The 26,062-nt window shown below is 39.6% G+C and overlaps 1 protein-coding gene across 1 annotated transcript in view; it reads right to left on the reverse strand.

Moving 5' to 3' along the window:
- The window catches only part of usp24 (ubiquitin specific peptidase 24), a 55,005-nt gene that overhangs the window by 24,766 nt on the left and 4,177 nt on the right, over positions 1–26,062 (reverse strand). The window contains 31 exon segments of the mRNA XM_007899836.2: positions 550–647; positions 1,050–1,211; positions 1,333–1,426; positions 1,861–1,946; positions 2,628–2,792; positions 2,921–3,019; positions 3,689–3,799; positions 4,360–4,426; positions 4,615–4,730; positions 4,816–4,869; positions 5,596–5,736; positions 6,244–6,320; positions 6,875–6,986; positions 8,043–8,174; positions 8,753–8,902; positions 9,205–9,312; positions 9,979–10,140; positions 11,593–11,688; positions 12,197–12,304; positions 12,560–12,663; positions 12,759–12,873; positions 13,662–13,820; positions 14,187–14,261; positions 14,557–14,622; positions 14,953–14,990; positions 14,993–15,017; positions 16,681–16,716; positions 17,012–17,134; positions 17,653–17,796; positions 18,272–18,339; positions 19,542–19,707. Coding sequence (XP_007898027.2) covers positions 550–647; positions 1,050–1,211; positions 1,333–1,426; positions 1,861–1,946; positions 2,628–2,792; positions 2,921–3,019; positions 3,689–3,799; positions 4,360–4,426; positions 4,615–4,730; positions 4,816–4,869; positions 5,596–5,736; positions 6,244–6,320; positions 6,875–6,986; positions 8,043–8,174; positions 8,753–8,902; positions 9,205–9,312; positions 9,979–10,140; positions 11,593–11,688; positions 12,197–12,304; positions 12,560–12,663; positions 12,759–12,873; positions 13,662–13,820; positions 14,187–14,261; positions 14,557–14,622; positions 14,953–14,990; positions 14,993–15,017; positions 16,681–16,716; positions 17,012–17,134; positions 17,653–17,796; positions 18,272–18,339; positions 19,542–19,707 — 3,257 coding nt within the window.

Here is a 26,062-nt window from a genome sequence, read left to right on the forward strand (position 1 = left end):
ATGAGAAACGCACGCACAAGGTTATCGGTTACATTCAGGGTAAGGTATGGTCGGAGGTGGGCAATGTGGCGGAGGTGAAGGAAGGGGGTCCTGGTTAGGGGACCAGATGTGGAGAAGGAAGGACAGCTGGATTGCACATCTAGATTGCGCACTGGCTCGGTGAGTGTGAGGGAGAGCCCAGGAGTGAAGACATTGACAGGAGCCAAGGAGTATGGCTTCCATCTTGTCCACATTCAGCTGCAGGAAGTTTGAACTCATCCAGATAAGTCACAAAATACCAAAGTGCTGATGTGTTAAGAATTAAGATATAAACCTCTTTACGAGAGTCCAAAACAGCTTTCAATAAGGACTCATAAATCCAAGCTTGAACCAGTTTGCTTAAACCACATTATTCCATAGGAAGTGAAGTTATTTGCTCAGCTAACAATCAACATAACTACTGAAACACCTGGCATTTGAAAGAAGTGCACTTCAAACTGAATTTAATTGCAGGACTTGTTTTAAGCGAGGTGCTGTGAAGAGATGAAAATGCAAAGTCAGCAAATGTACCTCAGCCCTCCCGCTTTGAGGAAGTTTTCACAGAAAGATTTAGCACAGTTTCTTGCCATCTCGTCATCTGAAGTGGGCATCAGCTTGGAACTGAGAACCTACATAGAACAGGAACATTTTAGTTTGCCCGTTTTTTGCTTGAACTTCATTCCCACAACTGAACAGAATTGGGCTCAACACACCGGGTCAGGATGCTGAAAAACTAGAAATGCTCAAAATTGTTATCCAAAACCCTCAATGTAATATATATTTAATAATAATGATAAATAGGTGTGAACACTGAACATAAACAGGATCTGTCTCAGGTGTGAAAGTTTCATCTTCCCCCAGACCTCTCCTCTCCAAAGTTTCACTCATTACCTTGGGCTACGTACTGGAGAGAAACCAGACCTCGGTCACATCATGTTTTGACATCAGTAAGTACCGCGACGTCCCAAAATTGCATCATTAAGATTCCATTTCTTCCCTCCCCCTGCCAAAAAAAAACGAGCAACTCGTACCTCAAGGTTATACAGCACTCTGAAGGTGGACATTCCTGGTGCAGATGATCGGAACAGACTCTCCAGAATGGTATTTGCACTTGGCTGGTGCTGTTGCTTGGAGGAAAGCGAGGGGGACTTGGAAGCTTGATGACTGGAAGAATCTGTCAGCAGGGTTTTTTGCTATAGAAACAAAACCTTCAATATCAAAATCACTGTGTCTGCATTGCTCTCTGCATAAGTTTTTTTTAAAAAAAGGAAAATACTAGAATAAGTGCAACTAAATTCAGCTGTCATGTCCTACCTTTCTGCCCAAAGCATCAAGTGTATCCAGGGCTTCCTGGATGGCAGGGTCAGTTGGAATTAGTAGCAGCAACTTTCGAACCCGTAGGGTTATCCTAAAAGATGGACAAGCATCAAGGATGACTTGAGTACAATTTAAACCAAATGTTTGTCTTTACTGGGTTAGAATTTAGTTGGTGTATTTTAATATGTGAAAGGTAGACCGGTGTGCTTGCATTCAGAGCTGTTAAATTATAATGTCTTATTTTTATTCAGCTAGAGCTTGAAGATTGACCATTTACTGCCAATCACAGGGTAGCAAAGTACTGCAAAGCCTGAGGCTCTTGATATTGGAATTTTACACTAAGTTACTAAGCAGTGCCTGTTTGAAGCTCAGACACTTTGCCCACTAAGGTTAGGAGGGGGTGGAGAAGGAGGAAGGAAACAGGCTTATTCCAAAGTTGTTCTTACATGCCACAAAAATAATGAATCACTTTTTTTATCCTTTTCTAATAATTGAAACTTGTAAAACCAAAAGCTGCATTCTCACCGTGGCTCCTCAAGATTGGCAAGCTGGTAAAGCATATCAAATACGTTACACACCAGTGCCATCACTACCCCAGGCAGAGACTTCTCCTATTGCAAGATAAAAACAAAACAAAATCAGGAATCTGCTCACAATGATTTTGCCAAAGCAAACACAAGCCAACTGAGCCCTGCTGAAAGATGATTCAACAGGAAAATACAAAAGTCCCATTGAACTAAAAAAAAAACAGGACTATGGGAACAAAAAATACTTTTCATAAGTGTAACATTTTATGACCATCAGCATGCGTGTATAACAACAAGCTCCAGCTATTCTAATCTTCATTAGATGATGATATGTTCCACTGTCCTGTAACCATTCCAGTTTGTTTATCTTTAGGACTGAAAGTAAAAATCTTAAGGAACAAGGTCTGGATTCCTCAGAAAGTCCAACACTGAACAACTTTGGGGCGCTCTGGACCACCTGCTCTAGTTGGAACAGTCTGTTGAATAGATTCCATTTCACATGTAAAGTGTAGGACCAACCTGCAGCCCTTCCCTTTCAAATCTCTCATATACATGATAATTTTACATCAGTGAGAAGAACAGCTATGTGCCTCAGATGTTTTCATTCACCAAGTAGAAACAGGAAAAGTACTGGTGTTTGGAACAAGGGTCAGAACCAACCAGTGTACCGAATGGCAAAAAAAAATTGAATTGCAGAGTTTAATTACAGTATTGGTAACTTGGGTCAAAATATCCAAGTCTAATGAACTCTATGGTTTTCATTACCTGTTCCATAGCATAAGCAGAGTTGAAGACACTGCTGCTGCCACTGGCTGACGGGTCAACTGATGTGCCCGAAGGGGTTCCCATTACAGGTGTCTTTACAGTAAGTACTTGCTCATCTGAAAATCCCAGTTGATGCAAAAGCTTTTGATCTTTGTTCATGGTCAGCTGGAAAGAAAACAAAAACATATTTAGTTTTTATTTGAAGCTGTAGTTTCAGGCTCCACAGGACACAGTGAGTATTTTGAATCCTGTGAACTTTCCAACTCTTCCCGAAAAATTGTTGGTTGACTCACCAGACTGTCATTGGCAAATATATGCACATTGTCCACAGGACAGCTGAGATGCTCTGCCATCTTCCACCGAACACTCCCAACAGTCTCATTGCTATGAGCCTAAAAACAGAGAACATAACCCACTGTTATTGCTATATAAGCAGCAGCAGTCGTGCACAATCCTGGAAAGAGACAAAATGACCCAGGCCATCTGCAACCAATCTGCACTTCCCAGCAATCCCTACTGGAAAGTGCTCAGATGGCAGAATCAAGCTCAGCTCCGATGTCTCTTCCCATCCAGTTGAATAACCTGCCAACACTCATGAAAGGTTTCTCTGACAGAGTATCAGAGGGCAATTGAGGGGGGGATTGGAATTAAAGCTTCTGATTTACAAGGAATTCTTGGAGCTAATTTGAGGCCAGCAAAAGGATACGTACATTTCCTGGGCATGATAGCGCGGTTGACAAAATAGGGCTGATGGCCCTGGTGATTCACTGTTTGGAGACTTCCATTTACTTTTTGGAGGCAGATTACTCAATTACCCTCACAATTATTGTATGGCAAAAGGACACACAAGAACAGGGCAAAAATCATACCAGTTTCAGAGCAGAGAGAAGACCTGGATTCCTGTGGGACACAGCATTTGTCTTTTTTTTTTAAAAAAGAACTGTCTGGCAAGGAGGAAAATTGGAAATAACAACAACTTGCATTTATATAGTGCTCTTCAAGCGGGGTAGCGTCCCGGAGCACTTAAAGACAAATCAAAGCAGAAATGTCACACCACTAACCTCTATACTAAAGGAGTCTTTTGTGGACTCACAGATAACGGTGAGTGTTAGAGGATGTCCGTGGAAGGAGGCACCATGAGGTAGGATAGTCCGAGGAACAGAGTACAGATCCTGCACAGAAGATGGTCACAAATTTAACACAACATGCAGCACATCACCAAAATAAAATTAAGCTACCTGGAGGGTCAGGGCAGGAGCGATCTTATTCGGTTTCCAAAAATTATAATGTAAAAACTGAGTTTGTGCATTTATACACAAGTGTTCATAAACTAAAGAATTTGAAATGAATTGTTGCTGAAGTTCAAATTGAGCATAAAATAACTGAGGAGTTTTAAAAACTAAGAAATTCTTCCTCGCTGCCTCTGCAGTTAATTATGAGGCATTGATGTCAGTTTCATGATTGTTGCTCTATTTAACACCACAAAAAGTCATCTCCATAAAGCGAAACAGTATGATGTGTTACAAAACAGTAAAACAAAGTCAACGAGAGCACTAAACGGAGACAAATTGAAAACAATTTCTTCACAAAGGGCAATTAATAAAGGCAAAGGGACCAACACCCTCAGCACTAACATGAGCCTCCAGTTACAAAAGCAATTTTGGCAAATGCCTGGAAGCAAGGCTCTTACGCATCTCAGATTTAGCTCAAAAACATTTAACAGGTAGCTCACCTCTATTGTGATCACATATCGTTCTGCAAGCAGCAGCAGCCGCTCAATGATGACCAGTTTAGTTGACCTGCAATTACGAATGAACACAATGCAAGTGATGAGACAGTTCTGTCAAAATGGGGAGGTGGGGGAAGAGACATTCTCACCCTTAACACCGATGGAATAAGGGTAGTTGAATATTCAAGTAAAATCTGTATCAACAGGTGCATGTATGACAAGAAAATGCTGGGATTATGAGACACTTGGATTATTTACCTGGATGGTGACTGCACTGATGTAGCCACAGTCGGCATAGCTGTAGCTGTTAACATTTTGGTTGCTCTAGTAACAGCGTGCGTCAGAGTTGGGCCTCCTAGAGCTGAACTGGCAGCCTAAAATGGAAAGAAAGAGACAAAATGTACAAAGATACTTTAAATAATCAATTTTTTTTAAAAACATACAAAAATTTCCACTTACTTCCAAGCGCTTGTAGCAATCTGCTATAAATTTTTTATGCAGTGAAACAGAGTCCTAAAATAAAAGCATAATAAAAAAGATTAGTTGTGGATTTATCCATTATTTCATACTGACAGACTCGACAAGTTACGTATCTGAAGCTAAATTCTCCTGCTTTCAAACTGTATAATTCCTCACTGCATTAGAGAAAGTGAGCCAAATTCTGTATTTTCAGAGGACAGAGTGTGAAGAGGCAGATTAGGAGAAACACCAGGATGTACATCTTCACATGGAATGTAAAGTAGTTTGAGGCCAGGACCTGGATTCATTTAAGAAACAGCTTAATGCTAGAATGAAAAGATGGTTGGGATCATTCGGTGGGGGGGGAAGAAGAGACGGCTTTCGGACTGTCCCTCGTGCCCTCTGTTCCGCTATTGGTGGCCGCGCTTTCAGCCACTATGTCCCGAAACTCTGGAAGACTCTTCCTCTATCCCTCTGCTTTGCCCCTTCCTTCCCCATCTTCAGGTTGTGCCTGAAGACCTTCCTATTCAACCGCAACCATGGTCACCCCACCCTCCCCCCGGCTCAGAGTCGTGTTCCGCCACGGTCAAGCGCTCTGGGATGCAACCCTGTGCGATGGGTGCTGTATAAATGCAAGTTGGTGTAGCAATAGGATAGTGCGCTTGCATGACTGCCACAGAAACACCTCCCTCCCCAACTATATATAGGTGAATGCTTTATCCTGAAATGCTATTTACATAATTTATACCACTCATGCAACACGGACACTTGGACTCGTACCTTTTTTAGTCGGGGATTTAGGCTGATATAGCTGTAATTAATAATCAGCTGAATTGCTTCATTGGCAATTTCTTCATCCGGCGACTCCATGGCAATTCTCCAGATAAAGTCCATTCCTATTAGCTCAAGCTTTTCTACGTGCTATTGATCAGAAACACCAGGTCACAGGGGTTAATGGTTCCTGTCCAAGTATCAATCCCTTCCCCACCCCTTATGTCGCATGTTTTTGCAGGAACTCCTTTCACATTACGAGTCAACAGAAATAAATGTGCATTCTTTACAAGGACAATCTCAGCATTCAAAACAAAGCTGCTTTTGGAAGATAACGTAACACAGCAATGCGCTTAAGTGCATTTGTTTATTAGCCGCATTAGTTGGTCTGCAATGAGGTTGTGAAAGCATTTCCTCGCCAGAAGAAAAAGTACAAATACAAGCCAACCTTCACTGCTCTTACACACTGCAGGTTTGAAAGAAGGCAGGAATACAAAATGGGAGAACGAGACATAAAAAGTTATGATTCAGTCAATATACTCTATTCCTCACCCTCTAATACCCAGACTTTACAGGATTCTAAATCAGAAGAATTATTATAAACATTTAAATACTTTAAGCACAACCATCATCTTAGGAGCAGAAAAGATATCTTACCAACTGCGTCCCTTGTCGTTTTAATCGATGATCGTATAGATTTACATTCTCAAAGAAAGCTTTGAAGAGATTAAACCCTATAAAAAGGAAGCCAGAGTAAATTTGTAGAACAGCTGGGTACTGAGCCCTGAATACTCCCCATTGATCCAAATATAAGTTCTACACGGTGCAGGCAATCCACCTTATCACAAATTCAACTCAACTGCAACTAAATCTTACCAAGAGATTTACCTTTGAAAAAAAACATGAGCTCCTCTACTGACTAGAATGGAACTTCTGACAGGGTTTTGCATCTTGCCTGTACAACAATATGGACTGGAGATTAGTTCTAAAGCTTCCATTAATACTAGAGGAAGGAATGAAGGAAGGAAGTACGTTAGACAAGTTCTGATCTCAGTTGTTCGTCCTCAGATATTGCATTGTCTCTGCTCAGTACCTCTCTTCAGCAACATAGGGGCATTCAGGATTGTGCTGCAAATGGTTTACAATACCTAACAGCAGGTTCTCTACAGCGGAGACGACTTCTTTGGTACTGACCACATGGACAGCACATCAACACCGCTCACCTAATCAAGCATTCAGGTACAGGATAATGTTAATCTGGGCAAAAGCACAACTGTACATGACCCACCATTCATGGTGATCTCGTAGGGCTCCAGCTTGAGGATTTTCTCTTTAAAGAGTTGCTGTTGCACATCACTCTCAAGGTCGTGCTGTCCTTTGGTAAACCATTCAAAACACAGCTGAGAGAGAAATGGCAGAAAGGGTTCATTATTAAAATGTACATCTATCCTCCGCCATGCAGAGTGTAAAAAGTCCCAAACATTTGATGTATGAAAATAGTTCCTACCCTTCCACTTCACTGCACGAGAGAGAGAGAAAAACTTTCCAGCAATCTCTGATCTCCACTTTATATTTTTACTCTATGGGTCCGTATCCATGATTTTATATGCCATGGATTCTGAACTATGTTACCAATCCAGAGCATAATTCGAAAAAAGTTTCTTTCAATACAAATCCGAGTACTTAAAATCAGTATGAATGATTGTTTCCTAGCATGAGCAGATTTGTCCCTAGACTATAGCTACTAAGGTAGAAACCTAAACTAATTTAGCCAGCAATAAATCAGCCCAATTAGTTTGAACTTCTACCAGCAATATTACCTGGCTGAGTAAAAGAGAAGATTTTGATCCATTACTGTATTTATTGCCTATTAATGGCCTCGTGGAGTAGATTCTAAAATGTGATGCTTATTTAGAGGCAATTCATCAATAAATAAATACTATTTTTTCAAAAAGATAACAGTGGTTTATTCTGCAGATGCCCATTCATCTGCAGTGTGGTCAATTTCCAAGAAGAAACACTCATCTGACATTAGACCTCAGTCTAGCTCATTTGGTAGCACTTTCGCCTCAAGAGTTAGAAGGTTGAAGTTTCAAGCCTGAAGTCAGGACTTTCAGCTCTAGGTTGACATTTTAATGCAGTGCTGAGGGTTTGTTGTATTGTAGGAGGTGCCATCTTTCGGATGAGACATTAAACTGATGACCCATCTGTCTTTTTACGTGGACATTAAAAATCCCTTGACACCATTTGAAAAGAGAAGGGAATTCCTCCCAGTATCCTGGTTAACAATTCCCCAAAATAAAATTGGTCATTCAATTCAAGGACATGTGAGTACATTTCTGTGCAAATTGTGGACATTGTGTGCAAATTGACTGCTGCATTTGCCTACAGTCACTATGCTTTACAGTGCATCCAGCTTTGAATAACACAGTGACGGAAGATGGGAAAAGATCTACCTCCCGATCCAGCTCACAAATATCAGGTCCGGAAACCAGGCATTCCCAGATTTCTTTGGCCCGATTCCAGCCAATGTAAAGGCTGGCTTCTTGAAGGAAAAATGCAAGGAACTTCAGGTGAGCTTCCAGGTACTGTGGGAAGAAAAAAAAATTAGGAAATTACACAACATCCTATAGAAAAGTGCAATTTTTTTTATAAACAGTTACCCTCAAGGAATTTACTGAATTGGTAGCCGTAAAACAGCCGACTGACTAATGAATGCATATTTGAGAGTAGATCATTACTTGACTGAACTAGAAAGTGTACTTCCTTTGCAAGAAAAGCAGAAAGACCTGTAGGAAACGCTAAGCAAAACCACTTCATACTAGAAAAGATTGAGTATAATTATTGTACAATTGACATCAGACTTGCATAATTCAGTCAAGATTTCAGGCGTAAGATTAATTGATTTCAGAAGATAGTGATTTATTTAAAGAGAATTTCTAATGAGTCTTTAAACTTTAATGGCTTCGGCCTGTTGCGGTTGCACAAGAAGCATTGCAACTAGGGACCATTCATTATGCAGACATGTGTGTGTATATACTATACACACAATAAAAAAATGTTTATGTACGTAAGTATATTTGAATTGCACAATCTATCCACATAACAATGACATCAGGAACAGACAAATCTTGCACAATGCCCACTCATTCTGTGAAATACTTACTTCCTGATGGGTATATCTGCCATCTACCAAAGTCAAGCCTGTAAGCCCTGCTAGGCCTGCTGCAGAAACAGCTAGTCGATGACATGCTACCAGACTCCCAGTCACCAACTTCACGATTTCAAAGTTCTTCTTCAAATCCTGGACGATGCTCTAGACAACCACAACACAAAATACTAGGATTTTTTTTTTGGGGGGGGGGTGGGGGTTTAGAACCAGCTTCAATTTAATAATCACTTTTTATCAAGAATATAAGTGAATTCAACTTAAAAAATGATCACAGCAAATGATTTACTAGCAATAAGTTATTAAAATGGTTGTTCTACTAATCTGTACAATGTTGTGGATCTAATGCAGATCTCTTCTACCCCACTTTGTCATTACATGTTCACTCTAGGCTCCATCAGAAGTACGATTTTGTTTNAAAAAAATTAGGATTAGTGAAAATCATTTACCTTATCTTGTTTCTGATAGGTCTGTTTGATAAAGGACCTAGTAATCTCATGAAGTTGACGCAAAGCTGGAACCACCCAAACTGGCTGCTGGTTACTTTGCTGGGATGACTAAGGAAAACAAAATACATACCATAATAGATTCATACAAGCCAAGGTCATTTTGATTATGTCAGAAGGGACTAGTCTCATCTGATGCATTAAAAAGCTCCAGAGCTACAAATACATATTCAAATAAAGATTGCATTTGAGCCAAAATGTTTAATACCCCAGAATTAGCCATTGAACTGAAAACTGCTTTAGTTACACAGATCTATAATTGACTTGGGGATTTTATGCTTGCTTGTTTAAAAAAAACATTGAACACTGAAGGAAGAGAGGTAGAAAAGTTACCACAAGAACAAAAAACCATTTAGTATGAATAGTCAATGGAAACTGGAGTTATCATGTCAATCATTCTCATGATACATAAACATTCAGTACTAATCATTTGATTTTAAAAATCAGTTATTGCTTCAATGAATTTAGGAATCAAACCATAGTCAATAACCAGACTGCTCTAAATTACAATTATTGTGTTGATATGCTGCTTATTGTCAACATCAGCAGCAGGTCACACTTCAGTCATAACTTTGAGACAAAGATAAATTCACAGCCAATCCAATCAGCGAGGTACTTAAATATATTTAAACAGTAACCATATGCATACAAGAGGTTTATTATACATTAACCAAACAAGAAAGGGAAAATTGATAATTTAAATCCCTGCAAATTTACCTTCTTAATATCTTCTATACATTTGATGATGTAGCTTTTCTTGATTTGTTCCTTCACTGCATATGCTTCACTGAGTATTGTGAGATGTTCCTCCAGTGCCTGCTGGACTAAGTTTGTGGGTAGTAACGGTAAATGCGCAAGTTCCCATAGCACTTCCAGAACCTGGGGAAGGAGAGGAGAAATACATTTTTGCAATAAACACAACACAACGAGCCCTCAGATTAATTTATCAAGTTAAAGAGCACTATATTAATCAAATGCCTGATGAGAAATTAACATGACCATCAGTAGAACTCCACTTTCCATTAAAATGACCGCAAACTAGAATTTACACTTTATGTAGAGGTCTTTGGTAGAGGACACATCACTCTCCTGCCAGAAGCTCCACAAATGCTTTGTGAGAACATATAAACTAAGAAATTTTTTAAAAAATGGTCTTATACTATACTTAGATTAGGAATTCACCCAATGACTGAAAAGGTTGAGCAGCATTACAGAAAAATGCAACTTATAACAAAAATAACCTTGCACTAAGAATCTGTGATCATAGCTTTAAAGTTGCACAATGCAACAACTGTCGAGCATGATTCAGTTTTATAGCCAAGATGTGCTTTGCAAACTCAAGCCACTGACCTCTGCAATGTGTCTCTGGATTCACACTCTGCAATTGGCAGGAATCCATGAAACAAAAGACAGAAGCTAGCACAATGGTTCAGAGTTCTGAAATCAACCTCAAATGCCAAAAAAAATTTTGCTAACAGAAGTTATTGGGAGAAACAGGAAGGCCTTCCCTTGGCTCTGACTGATGCATTGTGGAAAAGAGAAAATCTACTGTACTTAAGTGGAGTCCTGTAGCTCAGTGATTAGAGCACTTGGTTTGCAAGCGAGAGACCCGAGTTCAATTCCAGGCAGAGGGCGAAACCTTGGGCAAGTTTCCTTACTCCACACAGAGCCTAATAATAATCCTCCAAAACCAAAAACAATAATAAATTGGTCATTTTCAATCTACGACAGTTTGTGGGACATTGCTGTGCGCAATTGGCTGCCGCGTTCGCCCACAAATATACAGTCAATTCACTTTACAGTGTGTTCTGTGAAGCGCTTTGGGATGTCCTCCCGACGTGAAAAGCGCTATATCAAATACAAGGATTATTATTATTAAGCATAGTAGCTAAATTGCATTAACAAAAACTTGCATTTATATGGCGTCCTTCAGGTGGGGTAGCGTCCCGGAGCACTTAAAGGCAGAATCATACAACCATATAGTTGGAAAGTTACACAAATGCTTCATTTTTGGATCTCTGCCAATCTGAAGTCACTGCTTAAAACTGTCAGGAAAACAATTATGATACATACAATGTCCCCTTTGTAAGCAGTATGCATGCAGCAGCATGGTTTTGTGGTAGAACAGACTCACGCCCAATATTTCCACAAAATGAGCTCCTCAACTTATTAAGTTGAGAAGGGCGGAGAAGGTGAATAATCCTCTGGCTACATCTGCACACCACTATAGGTGAAGAGACACGTCAGCTCAACTGCACTATTCATTACTCAATGGCTTGGAGGAGCATTAAAAAGTCCATGTTAAACATTTACCTGATTTTCTATTCTTACCTTTCCTGTTGTAGTTTCTGAACGAGCTTCTCGGCCAATCCTTCCTATAAGGCTGAGCAGTTTTTGCCGAATTCGGTCACTCTCAATCTCCCAACTCTAAACACAAGATGGAGAGTAAAAATATTCTGTTAATAGAATCTAATGGGAGTTAACTGACCTTATTCCTATTAACTAACCACAGAGGTGGGACTATAAGAGCGATTCTGAATCAGAGATAACCAAAATATTAAATAATAATACTTGCATTTCATATAGCAGCTGATCACAACTTCGAAACACCTCAAAGCGCTTCACAGAATGTACTGTAAAGTGAATTGACTATGTTTCGTGGGCGAAAAGTGGCAGCTAATGGCGCACAGCAGTGTCCCACAAACAGTCGTGGATTAAGTGACCAAATTATTATCATTATTTTTGAAGGAATTATTATGCTTCCGATAGGAGAGGCAGGGGAACAGTATGGTAGCTTGGTAAAATGCTAATCGAGAAACCTTTAATTGCCTGCTCTGAACTTCATATTCAGTTTTACTGAACATAAACCAAATGCAAATCCACACAATCTGCAAATACACACTTACAAATTAGTATAGCAGTTCTCAGCACTTACCTTCTGTATCAGTAAAAAGAGATGGTTAAGCTGGTCATAACTGAACTTCACGGCAGCCGCAGCAACAATGGTATGGATATTTTCAATAACAGTTGACGATTGCCCTGCCTGACACAAAACAATGTGATCAATTTAAATAACCAACCAAACTGGAGTCTCAAACATTCCACTTCAAAGCATTACAGTGCTTACACCTCAGCATCTTCCCCACCACCCACCCACAAAAAGGATAGCATCATCAGAATATGAGAGAGGACCTTTCATGAGAAGTTGCTTTGAAATTAACGATGGAAAAAAATACTCCAAATAAAATCTTTCAAGCAGCTTCCAAATAGGAGTTTGGAGTTTACCTCCACTGCATACCTGTATGCGCCAGATCTTAGTAAGTTCATCCAAGGAGAGTTTACTACCGAGGAGCTCAATAATTCCTTTTATTCTGTCACAGTATTGTGCCTGGTCAATGTTTCCTGCAGAGGTGAAAACAAAACATGTGAATTTGTTAAAAGTACAGCAAATTAAATGATTTAAAATTCTGAAATTGTCTGGTTAAAATATACAATACCTTCAAGTGCTATTGATAGTACTGAGTTTTCTACCAGCCAGTCTAACAACCGATCTGTATCAATTGCATTTTTCACAGATTTTGACAATGTACTATCTTCGATCAGTTTCGTAACCTGAAGAATAAAATGAAGATATTCCAGTTATGTCTTAGTGTTGCTTTTCTTTTGAGAGGTTATGTAAATCACCTTTTCAAATATTCAAAAACAGCCCTGAGGTCAAGTATGGGCTGCTGCTTCAATGCAGATTTACAAGCATTAGCCTAGCTCCAAGAAAGCTGTCATTTAATGCTTAATGTGCATTAATCCTGCAGTGAAATGCAACGAGAATAGAAAACAGTATCAACCACTTACATTATCCTCCTGATTAGGAACCACAACAACCCAATTTCAGCTCAATCATGCTTTGATGCTAAACTCATACCCTCTTGCCATTTAGGAAGATCCACACATTTTAAAAGCTTCAATAAGACTTAATTAGCTGCATGGAAAGTCAAGCATATAAATCAACAGCCCGGGACTTTCCAGGATTGGGTACGCAGAGTGTACCCCTCTGGGAATAGCGAATACTCTATTCTTGACAAAAGGAAATCTCAAACAGTTGCCGACAAAGTGAGTCCGTCAGCAGCTCACTTGTACAGTGAATGAAGAAGTCCTCACCAATGATCACAGTCCTATTGTAAGGTGGGTTGGATTTTTATAAATATTATAAACTACATTATAACAGGACTTTACTGTACTGACCCCTAAAACTGCTACTGTTCACAAACCTAGTAATAGCGTTGTCCATAAAACATACAATAGAAAAAATTTAGAAGATGACATTTAGGAATATAACAAGGGAGCTGGTCAAAAACCTCTAAAGGCCTAAAAGCACACTCATGTGAATGTATTTGAAAATTTACCTCTTTCAGTGAATTCATTTTTGCACTGAAGTGGGGTGTTTTTAACATGCGTAGGAGGATATCCAGTCGAAGGTCATCTACAATGGTTACCAAGTCTGGCTGAAACCGCATACACAGCAATTTAATAGCAGAGAGGAGCTCTGGAATAGTCACCAGTCTCTGTGGATTAAACATATTATTAGATTTTGTTTTCCAGCCTTCAGGCCTTGGGACATCCTCCCGAAGTGAAAGGCACTATGTAAATACAATTTGTTGCTGTTCAACATAAGGAGTACAGAAATTTCTATTCAAAGATCCAGCAGTCTCAGAAAATGCACAGGTGTAGACATGGGCAGGAACAGGATCTGACTCAGCAGCAATGTCCTCCATGGCCAGCAACATTATCCACGCACCATTAGATACATTCAATATTTACCATTCATACAGCACAAAGAAAAAACTCCCAAAGTTTGCGCTTTTACTTAAACAGTCATTATAAATCTACTATTCTTTTCAGCAAAATAATCAAACAATTGTACAAGTTACCTTGTCTTTTAGATCCTTTTCCTCCAAACTTTGTACATATCGAATCATCTTATCAATGACAGGGTCCAGCATGGGCTGCCAAACACAAAATAATCGATTGATGGACATTGTATTCCAGTCCAAAATATGCTGTATTCTTAGGTGATAGTAATAGCAACTTACAATTCAGTGGATTAAACACTGCGCTCAAAACTCATCTCCCCTCTATGCCCACCAGATTTTCTATGTCAATATCTTCAGCATCATTTATAGTTGTCAGATTCTCCAGAGATGAATTGTCACTATTTCTGAATGATCAATTATTTTACACTCTACTTTTCTTTCTCCACCTCCACCAAAACTATTTTGCTGGAATTCTGGCAAGGCTCACCTGTACTACTGCTGGGTTTAAATACTCAGCACACACTCCCAGCGGCTGCACCAATGCAGAAACTGCCTAAGAAAAAGAAAGGGATCAGAATTGACGAAACTGCAAATGGGAAGCAAATAACAGGCATTAAACGTTACAATTTGTTTTGTTAAACCTTAGAAAGAAATGATCAGGGTTACCAAGGCATGTGCGGTCAATACATGCAAATAATGATTTTAAAATCAGCACTGCAGGTAATGGTTTCAAAGCACCAGTGGCCTATTGGCTCTATACACTATAACATGATGGAAAATTACATTAAACTGACATTTTGACCACATGCTCCTTTTCATAACAGTAACCAGGTACTTAGGGTATTGGTTTGCTACTTGGAAAATGTGTATAAAAATGACTTACTGCAGTTTCGATATCCTCTGTACCAAGTTTGGTCTGATTGCTGTGATGCCGCCCATCTCACCAAACTAGATTATAAAACAAAATATGAAATGATACTCAGTTTGAAATAGTACTGATAACTGATATAGAAGTAAAAGAATCAGGTGGTTACAGAACACTATAATTTTTAAAATATAAAAATCACAGCATGATGTTACTCATGTTGAAACAATCTAAATGAAAAAATTAAACATTCCTCCAATTCTCCCATCAGGTGGCTAAATTACACTCCATGTTGTACTCCCAACCATCATATATGCTATCATATATTATTCCTTTCATATCTTATTCCTTTCTGTTAAGCGTTGGTACTTTCTCTAATCGCCATCATAAAGGCTGCAATTTTTTGCATTTATTACATGACTTTTACAGCATTAGAACCCTAGAATGAGTTATTAGGGGATAACAAGCTTTACTAAACTCCAGCTAGTGAGGAAATTCAGATGGAAAGAACTCAACTATTCTGGTCCATCTCCACCTGGAATCTAGCTGAGCATTGGGGTATTTGAAGGAAAGGTCCAGTATACTCTTCAGGGAAATCTGCCTCAATTTTCTGGATAGTCTCCAAAGTAAGAGCTTTTATGGATTGATGTGAAGCCTCAAAAAAACTGCAAACTGAGCAGGTACAGTGGATGTCAATTTAAAGGTAAAGAGAAGGCTCTGTGTTCAATGTTGATGATGTACACACAAAGGTACGTTCCAGTTTTGTAATTTAATATAAGCCTACATATTGACCGAGGGCAATGTACAGAGCCGGTTAGATTAGGCCAGTATAAAGGCAGTATGCTGACCACCGAGCGAGCTGCAGGGTGTATATATATTGAAACCAGATCTAGTTGGTTCCCTGAGGTGGGAATTTGATTGACAGAAGTACAGCACCATCCTACAGTTTCAATGATTGCAGTGATATCCATTATATGAGAACCATTTACTATTCTTCTCCCATTCAACCTATTAGTCTTGTTTCTTGATTGGTCACCAGGCACCTATTTATAGGTTCCTTGGCTAAGGAAGGCTGAATGTGGCAAGTTTCAATTAAATTCCCTCCTCAAAACAAATTAAGGTATGCTATAAAGAGGTCTGGCTAACTCAACTTCTAACTCAACATCCCATTACTTTGTGGTGATCCAGAACTGAAGCAAGATATTGGTTAAAATTGTAATTCTTAACAAAACTCTAGCGAGTCATGAGTCATATGGCTATAACGGAGTTTCTTCCCCCCCCCACCGGCTCCAGATCATTATCAACAAGGTCAGTGTTAGAAGACTCTGTAAAACTGCAAGTAGATATACCAGACATGTGACAAAAATGGTCACAGACGTTGAGCTGATATGGAACCAGATATACACAAACAAAGAACGAAGTATACACAAACAGAACAAACTAATATCTTGATTGTTTGTTCTGATAAACTAACAAGAAATGTCCGTAGCAGGCAAAGGGAGAAATGATCGATCACCATGAGAAGCATGCTTAATATACAATAATAGGCAATACTGTCTAATATGATTTTCATAGCACTCTCCACTCATGACCAGGGCTTCTACCAGTTAGAAGTCGAAGCAGTGCAATGAAGAACTGATAATTCATCCCTGGACAGAACGAATAAAACAGTGAGCTCACAGAATTATTCACATGGTTTAGATTTTTCTGCAGGCTGACCTATGTAGAACAGGAGGTAGTGCTTACCCGATTAACCAGATCTATGAGCCACCCGTGTGGTTCCTGCAAAAAAAAAAAAAAACATTAAAAAGTGGACAAAGATTCCTGGAGAACAACTATTACAATAATTCAGATATCTTCAAATGTTTCTGCTAGAATAATAGATAATTGATCAGAAGTTAACATTCAAGTCATCAACAATTCATGGCTAGTCTATTCCATTAAAATAACATTCATGGCATCATTTATGGTTTCAAAAGCCTTTTCTCAGGGCTATCATTCAATAAACATATTCTACCAAATTGCCCTAAATGCTTATGAATTTACTGCATTCTCTTCTTAGCACCATCTTACTCACCTTCTGTAAATTAGCTGGTGGTGAGACAGCGTATAATTTACTATCACCAAAAACATCTGTCCAGCTCCTCTGGCACACTTTCATTCGGTTCTTGAAATGGTATTCATTATCTGGATTGAAAGCCTGAAACGCAAAGGACAATTAGAAGTACAATTGGCATGAGTAAATCGGTACATAAAGAATAGCCTCAATACTGCAGTTGGGATACTTCTTGAATCTAGTAGTTCTGAGCTATTTTTGCTCTCTTTCTAGGTATGATTCTCTAGCCAGGTTTCCACCTATGCTCTTTGACCATGCACCACCATTTACCTGAGAACACCAAATAATCAAGTATATTTTGATTTCACAAGAATTTTGACTTGCAATGGAATTCAATAGCATCTGTCTCTTTCCCCTTCACCAACGCACCCACACCCCCAAGGCAAAGGTACCTGCCAACAATTACAAAAGATTCTGGGTTGTAATTCATAGATGTGAACAGTGACCCAGCATACATAAGTAAGAGAAATAATATTTGCTGCACTATGAACAATGGCCACAAAGCTCATTCCATACAAATCAGGCTCAATCGTAGAATTCGATCCCCCAGAAATAGCAAACAGTATATATTACAATACATTCAAACACAATTGCTAATGTACCATTGAGAGGACTCCCATAAGGCCAACGGGTATTGGGTCCTGTTTGACTCGCTCAGCAACCAAATCCACCAACAGCATCAGCATGTTGTAGATGCCCTCGTGGATTTCAGTACCCCATTTGTGGACAGCACTTGATGTCAGCAACTGCAAAAAGGCAAAGACAACAACAGGTCAGTCACCTTCTACTGGCATTCTTTATTTTCACATTTTTAGCACACATTTTGGATTTAGAGAGAAGCATCAAGAATCTTTGAGTTATACAATTTCTAAATCTGGAACCAATGTGAGCAAAAGCTTCCAATTTCAATAGGCTGCCCTCAAGGACCTTCTACAATGTAATCAACAGGGATTAGGTTTCCATTCATTCCAAATGGGAAACATACAAGACTGTAATATTTTTCAAATGCAGAAACCCATCTGAGTGCAGTCATTTATTTTGACCCAAGAGAATTGTACTTGCTGTAAAATGAACAGTTTTAAATTAAGGCAAATGAAATGAAATTGGCTAACTCAACAAAACCTGCGACAACTTGAAAATACATAATAGTTCAAGTTGGAATTGTAATTTAAGCCCCTCAAGCTGTTTTACCATGTACACACAACACAGTGAGGCGTTTACCTTTTTGAAAGCTTCTGGCATACACCTGTCCATGAACCGTTTGCAATTTTCATCGGCATCAGCAAGACCTGGAGTGATCAGACATAAAAAAAAAGTGGTTAAAATGTATAGTGTATATAATAAACACTCTTAAAAAAGAATAGAGTTATCAATTCAGAATATAATAATATTCTACACCATTAATACAGTAGCTTTATTTCCCAGTAAGTAGCTGATCTGCTCCCAGGCCTCTATCATTGTAATCACTAATTTTCCCTTACTCCTGTGCTCAGTATCTGACAACTCTGCCCACGATCAGGAATGCACCATGAGGAGAACCACAGGGTGGACATGCTTCCTGCTGCTCCGTGGCATGGCTGGTTGGAGGCAATACAGCAATTTACACATCTTTGGACAGCAGTCATAACTTAAAGAGCTGAAACAGTATCATATTTTAATGTGACAGTTTAAAGTGATCAAGAACACCCCTATGATACAATTTGTTTTTTTCTCTAATAAAACAAAAGTAAAACCTTGTGCTTCTAATGTTGTAAATCCCATTTCCTGGGAAAATGATATTCAGGTACGAGCAAACACCTCATTCACATTGGTATTTACACCATATAGATGTTTGTGCTACTGTACTAAACATAAAATTAGTAAACCGCAATTGCCAAAAAAGAGAATTTTACTCTAACTGAATCCTGTGCCATTCTAAGAACTTTGGACCAGTTAGTAAATTCTTTAATGTAGAACAACAGCTCCTCCAGAGATGTGGGAAAAAGCACCACCAAGTGGAGCATTGAGGCACGCAGACCTCACAAAAGGTTGCAAGTTTGATCCTTACTCAGATTTCAGATAGAACAGCAGTAAGAAAACTACAATTGGCCTCAATGCCCCAGGCCAGGAGGGGAAAAAAATCAGCCATGGTTCTCCTGATCATAAACCTCTGATATTACTCCCACTGTTGAATAACCAAATAATGCTCAATGCCAAAACAACTGAGAAAGGCAACAGTCAGATACTGGAACTTAGTAAGAAACTGTACTACAACATTTTTTAAAAATGTTTTACTGTAACTTACAATAACAAATTCAGTTATATGAAATAACTGATTGCAGGAAATATATAGCGAGAGGGTTATATAAACTGTTCCGATTAACTCCCTTTTAGGTTTGTCCATGATGTAAATCAATGGAGACAAAAGATGAACCATTTCTAGATCCACTCCCACTGTAGGCCACGCTGACATTTTGCTATTCCTTATTAATGAATGCTCTATGGTACTTACCGAGCCGTGCGAGGCACGTGGATGCAATCAGGCACTTGCCCAGCGATTCCTCGCGTTTGTAAGGGATGGACCAGTGATCAGTAAACACACGACTCTCCAGTTCGTACAAATTTGTGGTGGGAAATTCAATGTTTTCTGAACAGTTTCCATTCTCGTCATTACTCCTCTGGTGGGGGAGGGGAAAAACAACATTCTGCCATTACAAACCAATACAGATGACCATCCTTCCTCACACTTTAATTTATTTTAATTAGGAAAATAATTTAAATCTTGGCCTTTTCCCCCATTCTAATTATGCAAGTTATACAAATACTCCGGGCAGACTATCATAGAGTCAGAACTTTCAAGGTAATGGAGGTTATCAAGTATAACTTTACAATTACAAATATATATTATACACGGTTTGATAATCAAACAATTTGCCTAGATTGGCAAATGTGTCCTCCACTCCTACATAGAACGAGCACAAAAAGACTGCCTTTGTATCATACTGGTAGAGTCCATTAAAGTTTGTAAAACAGGTTATTACTCTCCTTCCACCAATTCAATCTCCTCCTTAAGGCATTCTGAGTCCATTTTCTCCAGTCACTCTCTAGTACTTTGTCCAACTGGCCATTATTAGTTCATAAGCCTAGACAGTGAGTGATGATAGGGATGCGACTCAACTGTGGGTGGGGGGGGGGGGAAGACGAAGACCACAAAAATCACACCTAATCTTGATCCTGTCCATAGACAATTCCAACCGCATGCATCCTTCAACAGAGGGTCTCTTTGGACAGTGATCAAGAATGAGAAGCCAAGCTAATTTTTCCTCCCTATCCTAGGAGTGCCGAGGCCAATTGTAGCACGTAGGCTGAGATGAGCGAACTCAGCAGAGCCTGGCATTCAAATCTTGGATGCAACGGAAGGATCTTACTCAGAGACCATGGTAACCTAAAAATAGATTTAACACTCAATCTGATGGCCTTACTCAGGACTGTTATGCAAGACTGACTGAACCTAGGAACTCAAAGTTGCTGAATTTTCAAAGACTTGAAATTGCATCATGGCTAATCATTGTAGGTTAGCGATTGTACCATTACTGACATAAATCCAGCTCCTCAAGTTCTACTCAGAAACTAAGCTTTCACTTGCTTTATTAGGAATGCCATTCAAAAAATTGTAAGACTAAGAATAGTAAACCACTGGCATTTAGAAATGGTTCCTGATGGCCAGATTCCTGACAATCAATGAGAGCTCTAACCACAGGATGTTGACAGATGTGCAATCAATTTTCCAGCACCCGAGTTTCTAAAAGAACTGGGTAACAATCAGATAGTTGGTGGTTCAGTACAATGTGAATATTCAAATAGAATACCATATCACTCTCTCAGATCTAGAAATGTGTCATTGACATTTCAGAAAAAATATACTGAGGGGGAAAAAAGTTAGAATCTTGATAAATGGCAACTTATTGTTCATTAACAAAAAAGTCCACAGCAAATTCTCTTCCCCTCTAACTTCCACCAGATGTGGAGGAAAATGTCTGAAAGTACAATATATAGAGTACTGTTATGAAGTCGAGTGGCACTTGTAACCAATTAAGGCAAATCAGTGGACTGAGACATACTGAAACACGACATCCTCAAACAGATTACATTCTTACTCCAAGACAATTCAGACCAAATGTTTGGCAATTAATTCAAAACATTTCAGAAATTTTCTTCAAGACCTTCATATTTTGGGGAAAGGGAGGTGGAATACAATTAGCATTCCATTCATAAATTGAAAGCAATTAATCTGGTGAGCACCTCCTCAACTCTCACAAGAGTAATAGAACTGATCAGATTTTGTTTTACAGTTCTACAGCTCACAATTAAAAATCATGCAAGACCATTCAGATGGTACAGCTGAATCAAAGAGAATAAAACTAAAAATCTTTTGAGGGCATCTTATTTTGATGTGGGAATACTAAGTAGTCCTCAAAAGGATTAAAATGACCTTTGGTTGTCTTATATAAATTGGATTTAACGATCATGTCTAAATAAAACTTTACTGATCTCATGCACTAAAGTGCTTTTTTGCACTTATATCATAGTCTTTGAAGGCAGAATAGTTACCACACTAAAGAAGTCTGCGCTTTAGTGAACAAGCCATCAAAATTAAGATGGGGCAGTAGATCATGGCATTCCTTGTATAACAATGCAACCACAGCCATCTACAAATAAATAAATGTGCCCTCACAAAATACCCCAATGGCTTCTGAACATACAAAGACTGGTTGAATTTGTGCTCAGGTTCTAAGGGCAAGCAGAGACCTCTCATGTTGCCTTGTGCGAACTTCAACAACACTGGTTCAGCATGTGATGATAAACTGATAACTGTGAAGCATACAAGATGGTATTCATACAATCAGAAGGGTAAAGCATATGATCATCATGTTATGCGAGGCTCATAAAAAGGTGGATGGATTATTTTGAAGTGTTGCAGAATGTGTGAGGAAGCTTTCTTTAAACCTTCAAAAACATTAAGACTATTTGTTGCAGCAGCTTGATTTTTAGATGAGTGTTGGATGTTAAGGCAGCAGACAGTGACAATACTTCTTCCTACGTCTGCCGAAAATGTATTATTATTAATTATTATTAAAATGCAACTCCCACAAGGGTGGACCAGAAACTCTACCCAAAACTCCGTCACTCTTGATCTGGTAATTAGAAAGTCCCCAAAAGCATTAGATATCAATTTCCCTCGTAGTTCCCCGCCTTGCCCGGCCCACCATTGGCAGACGGGCCTTCAGCAACTCTGCCCCCATCCTCTGGAACTTCATCAAACAGTCCCTCCACCTCGCCCCCTCCCTTGCCTCCTTCAAGACCCTCCTCTTTGACCGTGCCTTCAGTCACCCTCCTTCCCCCCTGCCCTCCACCCTCCCCGATCACCAGTTCGGGTCTGAAACACCGATTGTCCAGCGCTTTGGAACATCCTCCCGATGTGAAAGGTGCTATACAAATTTTCGGTTGAGGTCACCAGTTGAGATTTCTAGTCTCACCACTCGCTCTTTAGTGCAGTATACTTCGGCACCAGACCATCCCCACAAATTAAAGGATGCAGAATACTACACAATCTCCATGACCAGATAAATTTTACACAACTTTTGACGAAGTATAATAATGTATAGGTTTTCAAGGCCAGTATTTAACACAAGGGTTGTGAGAATGTTGAATGTGCTTTCCAGAAGGCCACGCGATGGCAGGTAAGAGAAATAGATTAGTAATGCAGTAAAAAGAAGTTAAAGTTTACTGAAGAAGTAAACAGTATCAAGGAGTACAGAAAAAAGTTAGGGAAATTGAATTATCAAGATAAGCAGTCGCCTTTAGCTAAAAAAAAGCAGAAAATGGTATATAGCAGTTTCTGTATTTTTTTAATAATCTTTGTAATCTCTCAAATCAGATCAAAGAGGTAGAATTCCTACTTTGTTTACACAGGCTATTTCTAAATATAGATAGTAGCTACATGTGCTGCTTGTAATGTTTTCATCTATTAACGTAACCACAATGGAACAAATTCTCAGAACTGACCAAACAATAATATTACGTCCATTTCAAGTTAGTACAGGAGCTCAATCCACTTGTCCTGCTAAATGGATCACATCCCACATGCCCATTGACTTGAATAGCATAACACAGAAATCCTAAAGTACTGTTCTATATTTGCAACTTTCACTTCTACCTTGAATTTCAAGATCAGAACTGGAGAGACTAAAAAAAAAAAAAGTCCATACACATCCTGTGGTTGAGACCAGGGTAGACATGCAACTTGCTTCCAACCCGTTCTATTCTTCAGTTGACTGTCCGGAGACTATAACTTGAATGTACAATATCACTGAGACATAGAACTTGCCTTTTTCAAAATACAGTCAATCCACTTTACAATATATTCTGTGAAGCGCTTAGTGACGTCTCAACAACGTGATAAGGCGCTATGTTAAGTCAAATGCACGTAAATTGCCTCTACTTGGAAATACAGCAAATGCACTTTTAATAAGGCCTGTCACTGCAGCAATCATATTTTCATCAAAAATTCAGGAATCTCTGGGAGAATAAAGATGATATGAAAAGGCTGTGTTTAGATAACTGCTGAATCTGGACAGGTAGGTACACAAAGTGAAATTGGTTTATTGCTTCACGACTCGGAACAAGGGCCAACAAATAAAGGGCACTAAACAAAACTTAGCACATTAACTCACCCCAGGCAAATTTATAGCGGGTGATTTTACTAGCGGCAAAGTTTTGAATTTTGTGGATAGATATGGGATCGTGGAGCTGGGGAGATCAGCAAGATTGAGGAGGTCAGAGCGCAAGAGATGTTGCCGGGAGCCGAGGAATATGGTTTCCATCTTGTCGACATTCAGCTGCAGGAAGTCTGCACTCATCCAAGCCATGATGTCTGACAAACAAGCTGACAGAACATCAATAGACTAGGAGCCAGAGAAGCAGATTTGTGTGTCATCCCCATATATGTGGACGTTGACCTCGTGTCTGAGGATAACATCACCAAGAGGATCATGTAAATACGGAAAAGGGGGCCAAGGATGGAGCCTTGGGGTACATCAAGGGACAAGACAGGAAGAAAACTGCTTGCAGATTCAAAGTGATGGCGTTTGGTCAAGTAGGACTCACATCTTGTGAGTGCAGTCCCATTGAAGTGGATAAGGGAGGAGAGGCGGTGATCAACTGTGTTGAACATGGCAGAGAGGTTTGGGAGGACAAGAAGGCAGAGAGAGCCCTGGTCAGAGAGAGAGAGGACGTCATGAATGAATTATAGAAATGAGTACCAAAAGTGGCCAGTCAGCCCATTGAGCTAATGCCGGCAGTATCTACGCCCACAGAACTAACTAACCTGATCCAATGCTTTAACTTCCTCTTTCCATTTTCCACCATCAGAATATTTCCTTATTTTTATACCTTGGATAATATTACTTATTTGTTACATGAGATTGAATCGGCAAGGTAGTCTTAGCTGAACAACCGGTGTGAACCTCAGAAATGTTTCACACTTGCATAACCTGTCCATTCAGAATTACCCAAATCACACTTTTGAGTCTGATGCCTTACCTGCTTCCAACCAGTACCCATTTCCACTGGGCACTGGCAAGTGATGTGTTTTTACTTCCCCCCCCCCCCCCCAAGAAATTGCACACATTAAGAAAACAATTCCGTAAATTCTCAGGAGTTAGCATTGAAGAGTAATCACGGCAAAGGGCTTCTTGAACGCATCAGTCTCAATTCTTGACTGAGCAAACAAAATTTGCACATCAGTTCTTGTGTCTTGTGCCATCCACATGATCACACATAAAAATTCAGAATGCAGTCCGTCAGTTGTTATATTCAGTTCCAACACAAGTTGAGAATGTGTGTTAAATCTGTCATACATTCATGTTCTTGATAGAAGAAAAGCATTTCAATCAATAGGAGGTTAACTTAATATACAATCAATGTATGAATATGCAGCTGTTGAGGACCAATGCAGAAACCAAGATTTGTTCAATAATCCTCCAAGGCCTTGCCCATTTGATAACAAATCCTTAATATCATTCAGTTTCAGCTGGTATTCTGACTATCACTTTAGCCATTGTTAACGTTGCGTGATCTGCCAAAAACATTTGAAAGTCAGTGCCCGAGACCAATAGTGATCCAGTACAGTATACGTTGAATTGACTAACTTCAACCAAGGTAACAGTAAGGGAGTCACGATTGGCATCAAAAGCCCTTAGTGCAAGAAGGTGCTAGGGGAAAAGTAAAACAGCCAATGATTACCACTCCTGAAGCTGTTCGGTGAGTCCTGTTGGAAAGTGCACTTGTGTGGATACTGGCAAGGCCTGGATGATGCCTTGAGGTATTCCTCCCACAGACAAATAGGCTGCGAATTCTCACACATGTCCCACTGAGGCGAGATACTCCAGGTAGCACCCAAAGAACCAATAATATCCAGCATGAATCAACCACCACTGGAATGAAGGGGGAAGGTGGAGTCAATCTTTTAATGATTACGAAATATAGTGCCGATGGCACCGAGAGAATTATCCCTCGAAGAAATTATCCTGTGAGCCAATTTGAGAGAGTTGAAGACTTTCAGCTAGCACCACAGTGCAAAGGAGCTGAGGACCAGTGTCAAAATATTAGTGGTTAAACCAAAAGAAAATTTAATTAAAGCACTTAAAAATTCTAAACTGTTGAATAATCAAGCTGGGAGTTTAAGATTTACAACAACAACTTGTCCTTATATAGCACCCTCCACGCAGGATAACGTCGCAGAGTGCTTAACAGTGCAGAGCCTGATTCTGAGCCGGGGTGGGGGGGGGGGTGTGGGGAGTGGTTGTAAGCACCGCTGAAGAGGAAGGTTTTTAAGCGGGACTTCAAAAAGGGGAAAGGTGGGGCAAGGCGGCGGGATTGAGGGAGAGTGTTCCATAGCTTCAGGGCATAGTGGCCTCTGACGGTGGGGTGGAGGTGCGAGTGACGAGCAGGAGGCCGGTGTCAGTCGAGCGG

This window comes from Callorhinchus milii, unplaced genomic scaffold, assembly GCF_018977255.1.
Source record: "Callorhinchus milii isolate IMCB2004 unplaced genomic scaffold, IMCB_Cmil_1.0 Scaffold5, whole genome shotgun sequence".
NCBI lineage: Eukaryota > Metazoa > Chordata > Chondrichthyes > Chimaeriformes > Callorhinchidae > Callorhinchus > Callorhinchus milii.